The sequence below is a fragment of the Peromyscus californicus genome, unplaced genomic scaffold (assembly GCF_007827085.1).
Source record: "Peromyscus californicus insignis strain IS unplaced genomic scaffold, ASM782708v3 Scaffold_20__1_contigs__length_68692818, whole genome shotgun sequence".
Lineage (NCBI taxonomy): Eukaryota > Metazoa > Chordata > Mammalia > Rodentia > Cricetidae > Peromyscus > Peromyscus californicus.
This window is the reverse complement of record NW_026294503.1, coordinates 3,075,681-3,092,928: the sequence shown is the minus strand read 5'-3', so window position 1 is coordinate 3,092,928 and position 17,248 is coordinate 3,075,681. Positions and strand designations below refer to the sequence as shown.

Genomic DNA, 17,248 nt, shown 5'->3' with positions numbered 1-17,248 from the left:
TATTATTTGAATAACTGAATCTGTTACTAGCCAAGGATCTTTGAATACTGACATGTCAATACAGTTATGGTCAGAGGGTTAGTCTCTCATACCTTCTGTGGAAATTTTTAATTACCAACAAGCAAAATTAGATTTTACAAAGTCAAAGAATATGTACACATAAACTTTACTCAGAGATGAGAGTCAATGTGAGCAACACTCTTAAAAACACTATAAGAGCTAATTAAATTATAAATGGCAACATCAAAGAAAATGAACCCGATATTTCTTCTAAAAGCAGTACTCACTGTTTTATCTTTACAGTAGGAAGAAAAGCATCCTGTACCTGTGCCTTTGTTTTCACAATCTGGAGCAAAGAGTTTTACAGTGACCTTGGGGAGCATCCACTGCATCCACAGACTAACACGGCCACTGGACCCACCAATGTTACTGGTAGTTTGTTCCAGGGTAACAGAATCTGAGAACGGTGAATCATCACCTGCTTGAATAGAATCTCCCTGTGGTGAGGAAAAGCAAGAAACCAGCAAATGTTGATATTTAACCCAAAATAGGCAAAATAAAACTTTAAATTAAAAATTATTATTTTTAACTTTTCAGTACTATATATTCTAACCATATAAATGCTACCACTGACACATAAAGCTAAGTATTATAAACATATACTACTCAAAAGGTTTGTTAACATAGTTATAATGTAAGTTCATGACATTCCAGCTTTCTCTGTAAGTATATAAGAACTATTCCAATGGTTATCTCCAAACAGCCAATGTCTAGGAATACAGTTTTATAAGATCACAGTCAAGGCCATAATTTCCTATCTATTTCTGCTCTTAGATGGAGATGATTAACTGCTACAGGGAAGCTGAGACCCACACAGCTTAAGGTATTTATTTACCCTATATCTCTTTACAAGGGAAATGTGTGCTTGGTATAGAGTATTTATGGGTGAATTTAGAAAAAAAAAAGTAATAACATGATCTGCAGTTTAACAATCAAGAAAATATTTCTCTTGCCTATTTTGGTAGATTGTTAGACTTCATAAAGTGTTTTGTATGACTGACAACTAGAGGAATAAAGTATGAGCTTATTCAATTTCTTAACTATATACTGAATTATGGGTATGTATAACATCCTAAATTCCATGGTAGCAAACTTGCTGTAAAAGGTTTGGTGGCATTTTGTTTATTTGTTTGGGTGTTTTGTTGTTTTCAAAAGCGCTTAGTAGCCTGGATCAAAATAAACCCTTTTATCTGAAGTTCAACTGGAGCTGTACAGCTTCAGTCTCAGATGCAGGAAAAGATGCTGCTAGAGACAGAGCCTCCACTACTGCGCATGTAAAACCTAGATGGAAATAGACTATATATGTTTTTTTGTTAAAAGATGCATTTGTACACACGTATATATCTACTTAATTAGGTTGAGCCTAGTAAGCATTATGATATATTAGGATAAGGACTTTATACACTACTCATGTGACTTTGTAACAATTAGAGCCCATTACCTCCTTTGTAAATTAGTTTTTATGATAATATTTATTGCTTAGAATCTAGAATAAATAAGAACATAAAATAAACCATGAACACAAAGGAAGTGTTTCTACATAGTAAAAATTTCATAAGTGTAGGTTAATTATTAACACCAAGCTACAGCAATACTAAAGAAAATGTACTTGCATATTCTGGTAGGATTTAGTATCCACTTCCTCTTGCTTTCTGATTTTGTCATTTATCTAATTTGATACACGTTTTCATTTGCATACATTCATAATCTCTCATGGTTCCCTGTTGATTTGAATGTCTCAAACAAAACGTGTATATCTTAGGTTATGTAATCATGCAAGTGCAAAATGCTCTTAGAATCCTTGAGAAGGCATGCAGTGGCGGGCAGTATGCTGTTTCTACTGGAGATGGTTAGAGCAGAAGTCACTGTCAAATCACACCCAAAAGCAAGGGTGATAAGTAAAGCCATACCAGAGGAAGCAGAAACCATGCTCTTCCCACATATGTTGTCCTGAGCAGGTGCTTAGGACATTGCTCAAGAGGCTTTCCCAGTGACCTCTGTGCTTTAGCTGAAGACCCTTCAGTGCAAAGACAGTTGAAATCCCCAGAAGGAGCCAAGATCAAATGTGAAAGACAACTGTGACAACTGGGTGCTCCGGGCAGGAGCTCACAAGAAAGGTGTGACCAAGCACAGTAAAGAACTAGTGTCTTGGGATTTACTGAGACAGGAAATTATTAGGCAGCTCCTTGTCCCAAACATAACCAAAAGCTGTTTGCAGGTTTTTCATATTTCTACAAAATAAGTAGATCTTAAATTTCCATAGTTGAAATTTCTAGAACTTAAGAAACTAGAGAAATTTTATTTTTGGTTGGCTGTCTAACACAACATCTAAAAAGCACAAACTACTTCCAAAATAGGATGCTTTTTACAAAATCAAATCAATAAAAGATGACACAATGTGGCTATTACACCTTTCTTAACAGAAACACTCCTAATCAAATCTTCCAACTAACAACATACCCCATTGGAGGAAAGGTGTTGAGAAAACATCTAATTAATTTTTATCACTACAGAGTACCCTGCTAAGAACGCTGAGAACCCTGGCTGCCAGCTTAGTTAGTAAGCACTCTTGAGAAAAGTTTGCTGCTAGCCCACCGCGCAGTCTCAGCGTTCTTTCTGGATCACATGTGCTGTGACATTGGTAAATGTGCTTCTGAGCTCATTCCCTTCTCTGTCTTGCACATCTACAGTGAAAACTGCACCCAAAACAGCAAGGCTCAACTATTTTCCCACACCTCCCTAGTCCAAGTCTAAAATATAAAGTTCATGACAAATTAGCCAAAATACCTAGTTGATTTTTCTAGGTCAATTTATCTTGGTTCATCTGGAAGTTTGTATGACATATCTAGTAAGAACCTGAAATAATCATTACTTAGCAAAATTACTTCTGAAACAATGGAAATCAGATCATTTCATTTCTGTTTATCATATTTAACAATACTTATTAAATTACAAAAGCAGCATAAATATAGAACTAATATGGAAACAGAAAAAAATCAAGGCCAACTTTTCAATATGTGTTTTAACTCTTTGTACAGAAACTCTTTAAAGCCAAAACAACGTGATGAATTTCCCTTCACAATAAAGAAAATTGTGAAAAGTTAAAATTATATTTAACTTTGCAATACTGCCTAATTTTTTTAATGAATGTAAAATCGAGTTAGTACTGAAGTTTCTAGTTAGAGCAATTAGGTGACAAAAAATAAAATCATCTAAATTAAGAAAGAAGTGAAAGCAACAATTTGCAGACAAACTTACACACAGAGAACATGTATGGGAAGTCTTCTCGTAGTTTGGTGTGTGTCCTTCAAGGAGCTCAGCTCCTCCTCTGGTCTCTTTTAATCCCTTTCATGAACTGGACTTCCACAAGAGGAAAACTGACTGACGTGTATTTAAATATAGACTAAAATAATGTTGAATGGAATATAAATCTATTAAGTTATGCACCAAAAACAGCACATCGAATGTGGTCAGCAACAGATTTGTTTGACATTAGTTAAGCACTTGAGTGGGGTTCAGATTTTTATCCCGAAGTATTATTTTGTCAATGACTAGTATAAAATTCAGTGTCATGTCACAGTCTCTCTGTTCTGATAGTCTTCTAAGTTAAAACTTCTTTTATTTAGCTCAACTATCACATCCAGTGTCATTTCAGTTGTGATTACTTTGTAGCATAGAGATCATAAGAATTTTCTTAACAAAATCATATTCCCATAGAATAGAACCAAAGAAACACTTTCCAAGCTATTTCATTAAAACAATAATATTCTTTCTACTAAAATACGGCAAGGTTATCATGAGAAAAAGTGAAAAGAAAGATCAAATGTGGTGCCACATAGCTGTAACCCAAGCATGCAGGAGGCAGAGACAGCCAGAGCTCTAGCCTGGTTTACACAATGAATTCTGGGGAAGCAATAGCGAGAACCTGCCAAACTTTACCCCCGCATCCAAAAGGATAAAATAAATATACAATAAATCCCAGAAGTACGGGGCTAATTTAACATTTAAAATCAATTCATGTTTAATTAGTCACTTGAAAGAGCTAGATGCTGACTGAGGCTATACCTTGTTGGAGGAGGGAATAGGAGGTAGGTTGGGGGAGGGGAAGGCTGGAGGGGCAGGAGGAGGGAAGAGAGGGGGATCTGTGGTTGGTATGTAAAATGAATACAAATTCCTTAATAAAAAAAATCTCAACTGAATAAAAATCAAATATTGCCAGGTGTGGTGGCACATGAATTCTTTTAGTCCAGCAAAGGCAAGTGGCTTTCTTTGAGTTCCTGGTCCACCTAACTTAGGTAGCCAGTTCTATGCCAACCAAGACTACATACTGAAGCATTGTTTCAAAAAAGGAAAAACAAAATGACAAACCAACAAAAAACCCATAAAACAACATCAAAAGATCCCCACAAAAACTGAGGAATAAAACCAGTGTAAAACAAGTCATCCCAATACAATGAAAAGCAGAATCTTGCCAATACAAAAGGGGACAAAAGCAAAAATACGATATATTGTATCCAAGGGACTAGGATGAACTATACTTAAACTGAGTAAACAGTAGATTAAAGTTTTGAGAAGTAATGTGATGCTGACACTGCGGACATAAAAGCCCAAGTTGCCTATTTCCAAGGTCGCTTCCACAGATCTCATAAATTATTGTCACAGTAGGAAGGTGGCCCAGACGCTCTGGGTGCCGCTAACTTTAACTCACTATCATTTATTTCCTAGTGCACAGAATGGAAATGTTGCTCTAAAAGATCTCTCTGTGGGATGGATCTCTTTCAACAAGTCAGCTGCTGTTGACAGAACTGAGAAAACATCTTTGTCCCTGTGATGAATTCTGCAAATGTCCTCTCCGAGGAGAAACTCATTCTTCCAGCAGAGAAAAGAGGTCCATAACAACCGGGAGGAAAGCAGACAAGGCTGAGCTAATCTTCTCCAGTCAGAAGACCCAAACAATACACCTCAGAGAGAAGACCCGCGAGCTCTCTTCTGTGGCCTCAAAGGCTATTAGAAAGTCAACACACCACATTATGTCTTCCTTCTCATCTTTGATACCCATGTTTTCTGACAAAACTTTGAAGTACTCTTTACCATACTCAGTGTGCTGGTCAGGCCTTCAATGCTACTGTAAATCACCTGGGTTAGAACTAAGCAAGCCAAATGAATGACAGAAATAGGCCTACTGTGCTGGCAATCAGTACTGAATTAACTAGATTCAAAGAGATGTGGATTCACTTTCTCCTCTCTTCTTGCTATCACCCTCCAATCTCCTGACCAGATGAAGACTGACTGAAACCAAGAAGATTAGAAATAACCACAGGAAGAATTAGCATCTTCAGGGACAGAAAAAGGAAAAGAAAGTAGATTTAAATAATATGGGAAAAAACAAAGTTAATGAAAGAGCAAGGTAGGAAGGCAGGAGGTGACGGAAAGACAGGAAAGACAAGGTCCAGAAGCAGAGCAAAGATAATGAGAATGTGAGAGCCATGTTGTCTCAAGTGGCATGTGCCAAGAATTATCAGAACCAAAGGGAAACAGCCCCGACAACATCATGAGTTAGGCAGCATAAAGAAGCATCTACACTTGGGGACAATTTATTACAAATGAAAATTTTAATGAGTAGATTAAGTTTGAGAATTTATACTTTTGAGATTCTGAAGTCAGCATGCAAAGATCTAAACTCCACCTTTGACACTTAGTATCCTTATGATCTTGGGGAAGCTACTTAGCCTTTTTAGCAACAAATTCTTCATTTTGAAAGTAGAAATGGTATCACCCACCTGAAGTACAGACTTGAGAACACAAAGAGATAATGCATGCAAAGCCATCATTTTAATAAGCACTCCCAATAAAGAGCTACTGTGACTCTCCTTGACAAAAATTGACATTGGCCTTGAAAAGCAGACAGCAGCAATACCAGGATTTATCCAGAAGCGAGCAATCAAACATGTAACTTATTAAGAGATTCTTTTAAACTATCATGGTTAAAAACTATACTATTTTAAGTTAGCATTTAATTTTCCTCTAAGACTATGTATGAGGAAGATTCTGGGTACTAATTATAGGGTTTCCAAAGCAGCTCTATGTTATTGTCTATATTACTACTTTGTTATACCAAGGAAGGGTGGTGCACATCGTGAGTCCCAGCACTAGGGAGGCAAGTGGATCTGTGAGTTTGAAGCCAGCCTAGTCTATGTAGCAAATTCCAGGCCAGCCAGGGATGTATAATGAGACCTGGTTTCAAAAAACAAAAGGTGAAAACAAAAATGAATAAAATACAATAATTTTCTTTAAATCCATGCCTGTATGTTGGAAAAAGTGTAACTCCAGAGTTTACTGTACGCTAATGAAGCATGTGAACTGTCACAACAAAGCCAACACACTGGCTCCCTTGGCCTGTGGTGTCTTGGGTTTAGAGTGGATGGTGCATTGGAGTCAACTGGAGTTTTACTGACACTTCACGATAAGAACATGCAACCACACAAGCAAGGGTCAGGAATAGAGCTAGAATCAAAACATGGAGTGCATGCTCTGTGCTCAGATGGTTCTGATGTTCACGTACAGTGTTGCTAATGCGAAGGTTTCCGGTAATGAAAAAGACAGTACGAGTGCAATAATGACTAAGAGAAGCAAAGGACTGCAGAGCTGTCCAGCAAGGCCGTGTTCAAGGAAGCCCTGGAACAGATGCAAATGGACAGTTCCCTGGGATACAGGTTCTCTGTATTCCATGCTTTCTTTCAGTAGCTTCTCCAAGGAGTGAACACACTTTTACTTCTATTAAGATGAGCAGGTCATACACTGAGCACACAGGGAAATTCAGGAAAAACAGATACCTGTTATATGGGAACTCAAAGGCTCCCAACAACCAGGTCACTGTATAATTCAAAGGTAGAAGGAAAGAAAATTAGAAAGGTCATAAAGCACATCCCTAGAAACACTATAACCAAAAGGATATGGGAAATGAAAGGTTGGCCCAAAGTTTGAATTTTGGTTGAATTAGTCAGGCACAGGTTAAGCCACAGCTGACACACACTTACAAATTGAGAAAACAATCAAATATTTTTTTTTTCTTTTTTGAGACAGGGTTTCTCTGTGTAGCTTTGGAGCCTTTCCTGGAACTTACTCTGTAGACCAGGCTGTCCTGGAACTCACAGATATCTGCCTGCCTCTGCCTCCCAAGTGCTGGGATTAAAGGCATACGCCACCACTCCCCAGCACAATCAAATATTTTATGTTGTTCTTTACTACCAAATTATCAAGGAGATAAATTTAAATTCAGGTGTATTCATAGTTCACTGTGATCCCCACATAAATATTTTATTGAGAGGAAAGGAAACTTTAAGATATATAAAACATGAACATCTAAGATGTAAAGCAAGTCCCAGCCTCAGCCTCGCCAGTGCATCAGAACCGTCCCAGTCACAGCCTCCTTCATGGAGACGAACCAGCCAAAGCATCTGAAGTTACTTCTCCGGGGTCAGGCTTCCCTAGTCACTCAATGACTCTAGGTGGCAGTGGTTCCTGCTCTGGCCACACTGTACAAAAGAAGAGGCCGTCCTGTGCAAGTGACGGCCACTGCCTTGCTGCTCAGCCCTATGTTGTACTGCTTCCTGTAAAGCTTCTTTACATAGTTTTTCTTGATGATTAATTCTGGAATGGTTCTTTCAATTTTAGTTGGTTTTTTTTTTTTTTTGTCAAACCAAATTAATTCAAATTAATAAATCCTCTCTGAGGGAATACATTACTTATCTTTATATCAAAGTCTGAGAGAAATCAACACTCTAATTTCAAATGAACTGATGTGAGCCATTGAAAAAAATTCTTGAAGTCGGAATTAGTTTGCCTTTTGTTTCTTTGGCAGAACTAGGAATTGAACCCAAGGCCTTATGCAGCAAACTTGTCAAGTGGTCTACACTGACCTCCATCTTCAGCTCAGGATTAGTTTTAAAGTAAATGAATAATATCTTCTCACCCCTGGTTGATCTATCTTATCTCTTCCTTTTAAAATGTCTTCACTTTGATGAATGAAAACCATTCTTCTGGTTTGTTATACTGTAACTCTACTAAAACAAAATTGTACCCAAGTCTCACTTATTAAAATCTCATTAATTTATTAAAAAAATTCAAATATTACTTCTTCACCAAACTATCAATACATTTCCCAGAAGAAATCGCATACTGGTTTCTGTACAAATGTCAATACTATTTATTTCTGTTACAGCTCACGTATATTCAGGCCGCCAGGTCTTCTGCACTGGTTACACACTGCATGATTCTAGCGTGTGTTAATGAAACACTCTCTAACCTCCCACTAAAACAGTTTAACTGCCTGTACCAACTTCCTCATTGCCATCTTTATCTAGCAATTTGTTACTTCAAACTTCAATCGTTCTATTTCACAAACTATTTTATCTTATAGCATCATAACAGGTACACTATTCAAATGAGTACTCAATAAATAAATCTGGAAACTGCCAAATGGAATCAGGTACTTCCTGTAACATTTGTCAAAGCCTTGGAAACCAATAACACTGAGGCACCATAGGTAAGAATTCACTGCTCTTCCTCTAAGAGATGCCCGTCTATCTACCTCTGCCTCATTTGGAAAAAGGGAAAAAAATTCCCACCACTTATGTTACTGTACTTCTTGAGCTTTGTGATGAACAGGAGAGAGAAGCTGGTTGTGGGAACAAGAAATATAACTTTTCCAACTGTTTTGAAGGCTAAAGGCAGGTAAAGTCTGCCATTTGGAGGAGTTCAGTTGCTCTTACTGATTCATGAAATTACAAAAACAGAGCAACATCCCCCTTACTTGAGTCCCATTCTCTATTTTGGGAAGTGCTTTGTTTCCAGAGGAAACTGTCTTGTCTCTGCAAAAATAAAACTATAGCATCTACCACCACCTACTGCAGAACCGGGGTTCTCAGCAGGGAGATTCAGTAGGAGGGGCAGGCATGAGAGCTGGAAATGAAGGAAGATATTTAGGCTGCGTTAGTGACTGATGTCATTTCAGATGTTTAACGGTGAGGACTTGGAGATTAAAAAGGTCCTGTGGTGAATAGGTCAGTCCCGCACAATGAAGACTGTCTCACAGACTAATCACACAGTCAAAAATGCTGTTGATAAATATTTGGGCAAAAAACCTCATTATGCGTTTCCCCACCTTTTTATTTAGCAATAATAGTCCCAGAAATTTACATAAAGACCAAACTATGCTTGGTTCAAAACTGTATCAAAAGTTTACCACTGCTTCAGAAAGTCATGCTTCGGTAACACTACTACTTGTGGTATTTAATACAGATCTATATAATTCTACTTATAGCCTTTGCATATGAATCCTGGGTAAGTTTCTTTCTATTTATGTGTATCTGACTATTTGGCTATGAATTCTAATAGTTATGCCACAGCATTCATACAGTGAAGTATACATTACTGGATCTTATATTATCTTCCTTTATATCGTAGTAATATTGTATGTATGTATATACATACATATATATTCTACCATCTTTGTTTTCATAACATTTCTTATGTCATCTATTTAAATGGGTCACTACAAAGTACTCACTGTATAAAAGGAGAATGGCATTCCTTCTGTCCTTACAGTGCTCATGACTAAGGGAAGGAGGACACTGAGGACAACAGACCTCACAACCACTAAGTTAAGACAATAGTTAACACTCTGATTTACACGGTGGCTCTAAGCACAGAGACACCCAAGAGGAGGGCAAGTCTCTTTGTCACTCAACTTCTAAGCTCCCAGACTCCCAAACAGTACCCTTCCTGCACCCCAGATTCTGCACAGTCCTGGATCACCTCACAGCCTACTCAAAGTGCTAAGGCGACTTGAAGTTCAAAGGAACACAATACAGAACAGAACACACTAGAGCTCCTCAGGAGCCTTCTCAATCTGTCAGCTTCCATGGTGGGAAGGGTCATGGTCACTTTCAACAGTGACAGAGAACTTCATTCTACTTACCTCATTGGGTAACAGATTCTAAAAAGCACTTACCTCAGTGGTAGTCACTATGTCAGCAGACGGGCTGCATGTGCTGGTGTCTGGTGGAACTGTACCAACACTGCTCCGCACTGGAGAGCCAGGGCCGGGGCCTGCTGTGCTCTCTGGGCAGACTGAAGATGAACTAAGATGGCCTCTCTTCTGGATCCTGCTCCAGACTTTACTCATTGTATCAGTCAATTCAGAAAAGAGCTGGACCTGAGCAGGGCAGAGTGGGGAGAAGAATCAGGTTTTCAGACTCTATTCACAAAATATACTATACTAAAATATACTATACTAAAATGCTATATAAGAGAAAATTAACAAGTCTAAAAATAAAAGTCTATAAAATAAATAACTCCCAGGGCATCATGGGTCATGATTTGTTTACACCAGCCGCAAACTCACACTGAGATATGTCATAACCAAAGAAGCATTTCCGTGGATGGAAGTGTAATCAGCAGTTCGTTATGGAGAAGTAGATTCCTTTTCAGACATGATAAAGGAACAAACACAAAAGCTTCTTACACAGAAAATGGGGTGAACAGCAGAAAGCAAGCATATACCCGGGCAAATGTGATTACTTTGTGAACTATGAAATTATTATCATCCTTCTTTCCAGATAATTTTCATACCTAAATGTTCTCTATTTTTCAGAGATAAAAATCTGAAATGGGATTTCTTTCTCAGCAAATGAAAAGTGATATAATAAAGAATAGGAAAAGGAAAATATTGCATTATGAGAATTCTAGAGATAGAAAACATATCCAATCTACTTCCCCTGGGATATGTCATTCCAATATTCAGAGTAAACTGTTTAACTTGCTAAATGTTTGACTGAGTTCTAAGATATTTATACAAGATTTCATAAATAAGCATTAATCACGGAATTTTAGGAGAACATATTGGCATATACTGTATAAAACAAGCCCGGGGGAAATGCAGACACAACATATAAGCAAATCCACAGCTGGATGCCATACTCTGATTGCCATTTTTAAAAAGTGAAATTCTCCTATTTATAAAAAGTTTCAGCCCCAGGACACATCCAGATGCTGAGGCTGGCTCCTCATGAGGGCAGAACAGATGCATACAAACCCTGCTGCCAATGCATCCTTGATTCAAAGCACTGTTTTCTGCTGCTCTTTGTGTAAGGAGTTCTCAAATTTGGGGTCATGGATATTTCTTGTTTTAAGATGATCTAATGGCTATAGATACTACCAAAAAATACTTCAAGTCATTTTCTTTTTCATAATGAAAGATTTTTCTCTTAAACAACTTTGTTGCAATCCAAATCCTTAAGAACGATTGTTTTTCTTTTGTGTAAATAAAAGAACTATCTAACACGGGAAGCATTAACCAAAGGAAATAAGTTCTACTCACGAGGGTTTAGGATTATTTACTTAAGAGGCACAATACTGTTTTGATTGTTACTACTTCTAATTCCTTCAACTTCGATGTCGTTTAAAATGACGTAGAAGCACATGTGTTCAACCTGGCAAACGGTGATATAAAGCTCAAATATAATTTCATTTTCAAAGAAAAACTTGCTAACACATTGCTTCTCCACCCAAATAAAGCAAACATTTTGAGGATAAATAATCAATTTTCAACCTTGGAGTTGAAATGAACACTGAGAACTAAAATCACAACAAAATTAGAATGTGTGTAACTGAAAAGCATAACTAACCATTCTAAATATTACCACAGAGTGACAGAAACTCTCATTTTCTAATGCTGAGAATATAAATTTTAATCCACTTTGGTAGTATTGAACAGAGTATATATCTACTATATTATCCAGCCATTTCAAGTTGTATCCCTAAACACCAAAGCTAATGTCTGCAGAGACATAAAATTAATACTGATAGCATTATCTGTAATAGCTCAAAATTGAAATACCCCGAAATGTTTAATTACAAGCAGTGAATAAACTGAAGCAAAACCATATAGCTGGACATTACTTAGCAATAAAAACAGGACTGACACGTGTAAAATATGAAGTAATCTAAAAATAATTGTGCTGAATGAAAAGGGGCTAAATAAAATCACAACTGCATAATTTCATCTACACAGATGTCTGAGGGAAAGGAAGTGGGGTTTCAAAGGAATATAACCTACTTTTGAGGGTAGTTTCTAGGATGGTTTAATGAGTGAATGTATCCCAAACTTTTTCAAACTGGGTAACTTAAACACAGAGTTTATTGTATGCTAAGTGGATGTCAGTAAAACTGGATTAAGATATAAATGAAAAATAAGTATCTATGAAGCAACATTCTATGAACTATGTGTGAAGGCAACTGAATAGCAATGACAATTTGAGTATGACGTACTGGCTAAATAAAAAATGTTTTATTCTTTAGATATTAAGAGATGAAGAAAATCATACCATAAAGAATAGAACTCATCTGGAAGCTTATTTCTGAGATCTAGAGCATGAAATGGATACCCATTGAGATCTAGAACATGAAATCAGTACCTGCTAAGAATTTAGAACATGATATGGATACTCACACTGAGATCTAGAGCATGAAATGGGTGCCCACTAAGATCTAGAACATGAAAAAGTGCCTGCTAAAAAGATAGAACATGATAGGAATACCCACCAAAATCTAGAATAAGGAATGGATTCCCCCAAGATCTGGAACATGAAACAGATGCCCACTGGGGTCTAGAACATGGAATGGATACTCATTGAGATCTCATGATAGGACACCCACTAAGGTCTAGAACACAAGATGGTGCACACTGAGGTCTAGAACACAAGATGGATACACATTGAGGTCTAGAACACAAGATGGATACACATTGAGGTCTAGAACATTAAATATAGATACCCACTGAGGCCTAGAACATAAAGAGGAAACACACACTCACAACTTTATTTAACAGCTATTCATTCAGCAATCTGTCTACACAATGACCAAGGAAGCCAGGTGAAAACAAAAATGCCTGATTTCATAGAAGGAAAGGGGGGCGGGAGGGAGAGAGGGAGGGAGTAAGGGAGGGAGAGAGGTGCACAGAAGAGGGAAAGACTTGCCCAAATCACCTATGTTCCAACTCTGGGCAACAAGGAAAGAGTTATCTGGTAAGAAAAGTGAAAAGGAATTAATTCAGAGTTTTGGGAGTTGAAATAGCAGCAGACTCTTAATCTTGGAAACCAACATTACAAACCACCATTTTCATTTTTACATACTGTTATATTTTATTTTGTCATGATCTAGACTATTGTCATAGTGATGGAAAGCTAGGAAATACATATGAAGTTAAATCTGTTCTTTCATGCTCTATTTTGTAGAACTTAAGGAATCAAGCACCATCAAGGAGGTGTCTTAAAACAACAGAAATGTTTGTGTCACAGTTCCAGAATATGAGTAATAAACCATGAGATTGGCACTATAACATACCAAGGGAGAGCAGAGTAGAATTACTCCTTGCCTTTCTCCCTAAGACCTGGGTGTCCTGGGGTTTGTAGCTGCACAGTACAGGTTCTGCTCCACAAATGCACAGTACGTACCCATAGCCTTCATGTTAATGTCTGCCTACAAATATCTGTATCCAAACCTCTCTTTGTAATGGAATTGAGCAGTGCCCACTCCAATGGCCTCTCCTTTTACCTTGATTACCTTCGTCACAACCCTTTACTATATATAAGATCACATTCTGAGATAATGGGGATAGCACATCAACATAACATGCTATGGGCCACAGGAATGTATTATAAGAACTCAGCTGGTTATGGCAAAGCCACTACCTGAAGGGATCAAGGAATTCCTTCAGAGAAGCCAAATTCCAAGGAGCATTTGGTGTTGTTTGGCTTGTTGTATATCAGCTGTCTTCTGTTATGAAAATCATGTGTGCCTTCACAGCTTTCCCAACTGATTTTTTCCTAAGAATTGCTAACAGTGTGGACTGATCACAATTTAGACATATACATTCAAGGTATTTGGAGAACAACCTCAGGAAAGACTTCATTCCCTCAGGCCCATCCATTTCTTCTCTTTTAGAGCTGGAATCAGATATTTCCCTAAGCCACAATCAAGGACTAGCAGTAATAACAGTACACATGAAGATCTCCTGATTTAAGGTAAAATCCACACGGAGACACCACCTAGGTCAGGTGGACCTGAAGTAATAGCTTCACACAATTTAGCTTGGACCCTCCTTTCTTACAGCCTTACTAACTTTATAGACCTTTAACTCCTTACCTAACCACTTCTAGGAATATTTAGATAACCTTCTGTACTGACAGCTATGCACAGCCTGAACCCCAGTTCAAGTCTCCCTGTAATTATTGTCATTGGCAGCATCTGACCAGTTCCATCCCCAGTTGGAGGAAAGTACCTTATCAGAGATACCTCTGTACTCTCTAAGAATAAACTTAAGCTGTTTGAGAAGGCCTGGCTGATGTGCCAATTAAGTTTAACTTTTTCTCCTTTCCCAAATCTTACCTCTAGTTCCAGATCTCCCTTTAACTATTACCAGAGGCATCTAGCTGTACAAAGGTTGCCTAGCAACCGAGCACACTTTCCCCTACCTTGCAGAAAAACGGCAGATAGCTTGGACAGATAAGGGTCAAAGGGATAAAAAGGCAGTTTTATTTTCAGAGAAAAAAGATAGAACCTAGTAGTATAAGGAAACGGAGAGGAAGAGAGGCGTGGAGAGCTTGAGGACACAGAACTGAGAGGGATAAGGAGGATTTTGACCAGAGAGAATGTGTGGACAAGATGGAAGATGGGGAAGAGCCAGATGGGGAAGTACTAGCTGGGTAAGAATGAGATGAGAAGGATCTAGATGAGGCAGAATTAAGATGAGAGAATTAAGATAGAACTTAGAGGGAGCAGTAGATAAAGATAGAGAGAAATCAGGCAAGAGAGGAGTCAGGTACGAGAACAGAACTTAAACTGTGTAGATAGGATTTTTATCCCAGAGAAATAAAGTAGACGGACAAAGAGCTTGGTGTACTTAGATTCATTTCCCGAAAATAATTCTCGCTGTTCATAGTTTTCTTTTCTAAGCCCCTGGGAAGTATAATATTAAGGCTGGTCCTTTATTAATATTATACAAGAATAAACCCCACACACACACCCCAGTGCACAAGGGCCACCACTCAAACTCAACAGTTTCTCTTACTCTTGGAAACATTTGATAACAGCCAATAGCAGTAACATTCCAAGAGCAACATAAGAGATGAAGACTCATGTGCTGTTAGAACACAGTCCAAGAATGGAGTTGTGCCAGGCAAATTCTGAGTGCTTGTGAGAAAACTCCAAGAAAACAAGCTAAATCTTGTGAGCTCACTTTCTTGAAAAGCACAGATTTGTTCTTGGAATAAACATGTTTCATGCTCCTCCCAGGTGTAGCAGGTAGGAGTGAGTTTACATTAGCTGTTGTTATTCATGTGCCTCTATGGAAATACATGGTTTTGCCACATGTGACTTGTCCTTGTGATTGTAGGCTTTACTCAGGTGACTTTTTAACCCTCAGAGTATAAACTGTCTGGTGCTCTGAATAAGATTGGCCATTGTATGAGACTTGAACCTGCCTCATTTTTAGACCCCGTTCTCCCAGGTTCATGCCACCAACTAGAGCAGTAAACACAGCACTATGAAACCAAATACACAGCATATAGCAGAGAGGCAGGGAGAGTGTCAGCAACCAAGACTGATAACCCAAGTTCCATCGCTAAGACCACATGGTCAATGACTGAATCAGTTTCTGTGTCTTCTCACCTGCGGTGTGTATATGCACCCCAATAAATAAATAGATAAGCAAATATTTCAAAAGAGGCAAGCAAGAGAGAAAAGAGCTGCACTGTACTGAAAAGGAGTTTTATAATATAGAATGATAGTGGAACTTAATTTCTTTAAATATGTCAAAAAATGGCTAATAACTACTATAGCTGGAATAGAGATTTATGAATATTGACCGATCAGATTCAACAAGATGCTAAAAGGGATTGTTTTTAAAAATATAACTTTTTTTTTTTTTTTTGGTTTTTCGAGACAGGGTTTCTCTGTGTAGCTTTGCGCCTCTCCTGGAACTCACTTGGTAGCCCAGACTGGCCTCGAACTCACAGAGATCCGCCTGGCTCTGCCTCCCGAGTGCTGGGATTAAAGGCGTGCGCCACCACCGCCCGGCCTAAAAATATAACTTTTAATAGTATTCAACATTGACTGTATATGTAGAAAATATATTTCAAGTTAAAAATGTAAATTTCATGTTACCTAACGATTTACAGAAACTCAGATAATATCAATTCACAGTAATTGTAAAACTACAGAAGGTAACAGGATTAGCATATTGCAACTAAAATGTTATGGGAGTAACAATGACTTTGAATAAGAAATGGTCTTTTCTTTTTGTTTGAAATATAGCAAGATGTGAGAATCTGCTTAAAAATTATACTTCAGTATAATTATCACTTCCGTACACTCTCCAGTTTAATAGTAAAAAAAAAAAAGTTCATCAGAATTTGAAAACATCACAACTACAACTGATTATATTCCACCAGTCAAAAGATGAGTTTATTCTATCATCAATGCATTCTCATTATAAAAGTTGACAGAACTACAAAGCCATTTTTAATCTAATCACCACAATGTTGATGGCCAGATAAAAGGGGGGGAAAAAAAGAGTAAAACCAAAGAAGAGTCCTTTGATAAAACAAATGAACATGTTTTTAACACACTTAGCTCTTATAAATCAACGTACCAACCTGGGGATTAGAGCACTTTATCTCTAATGACTCCAAGTCAACATGGAGACAGACAACAAAAGAATGCCTCCCGTCTGGTCCTGGAGGAAACAGCTTTTGCGATGTGACCGCTAGAGTAGAGGTACATCCCATGGGCTCCACTAAGGAAAGTGTCACTTGCTTTCCAAGAAGGGTATATATGCTGAAATGATGCAAGCTTATAGTCCAAGGAAATGCATCACCTATAAGAGAAAAAAATCATACAGTTAATTAACATCAATAGAAAATTTTCTATCATTCCTATCTGAAATCTAAGACTTGACACAGCAAAGGTGTGGTCTCAGATATTCAGATATACACAGTTTACATGCTACTTAATATAATCAATTTAACTTTAATATTAGTAACTGCAATAATGTACTTGTATGCCCTTCAGTGTGTACATTATAAACAACATGTAAGCAAAATTAAATACAAGAAATAAAATCAGATTA

At 37.7% G+C, this 17,248-nt stretch overlaps 1 protein-coding gene across 6 annotated transcripts in view; it reads right to left on the bottom strand.

Moving 5' to 3' along the window:
- Vps13b (vacuolar protein sorting 13 homolog B) overlaps positions 1–17,248 on the bottom strand; it is a 559,226-nt gene that overhangs the window by 295,160 nt on the left and 246,818 nt on the right. For 5 of the 6 annotated variants that reach the window (XM_052747609.1, XM_052747613.1, XM_052747612.1 and 2 more), the window contains 3 exons: positions 16,776–16,996; positions 10,073–10,276; positions 326–497 (listed from right to left, as the gene is read on the bottom strand). In XM_052747609.1, the coding sequence (XP_052603569.1) occupies positions 326–497; positions 10,073–10,276; positions 16,776–16,996 (597 nt within the window). Of the gene's footprint in view, positions 1–325; positions 498–10,072; positions 10,277–16,775; positions 16,997–17,248 lie in introns of those variants that run through there. The other variant, XM_052747614.1, reaches the window with a different exon arrangement.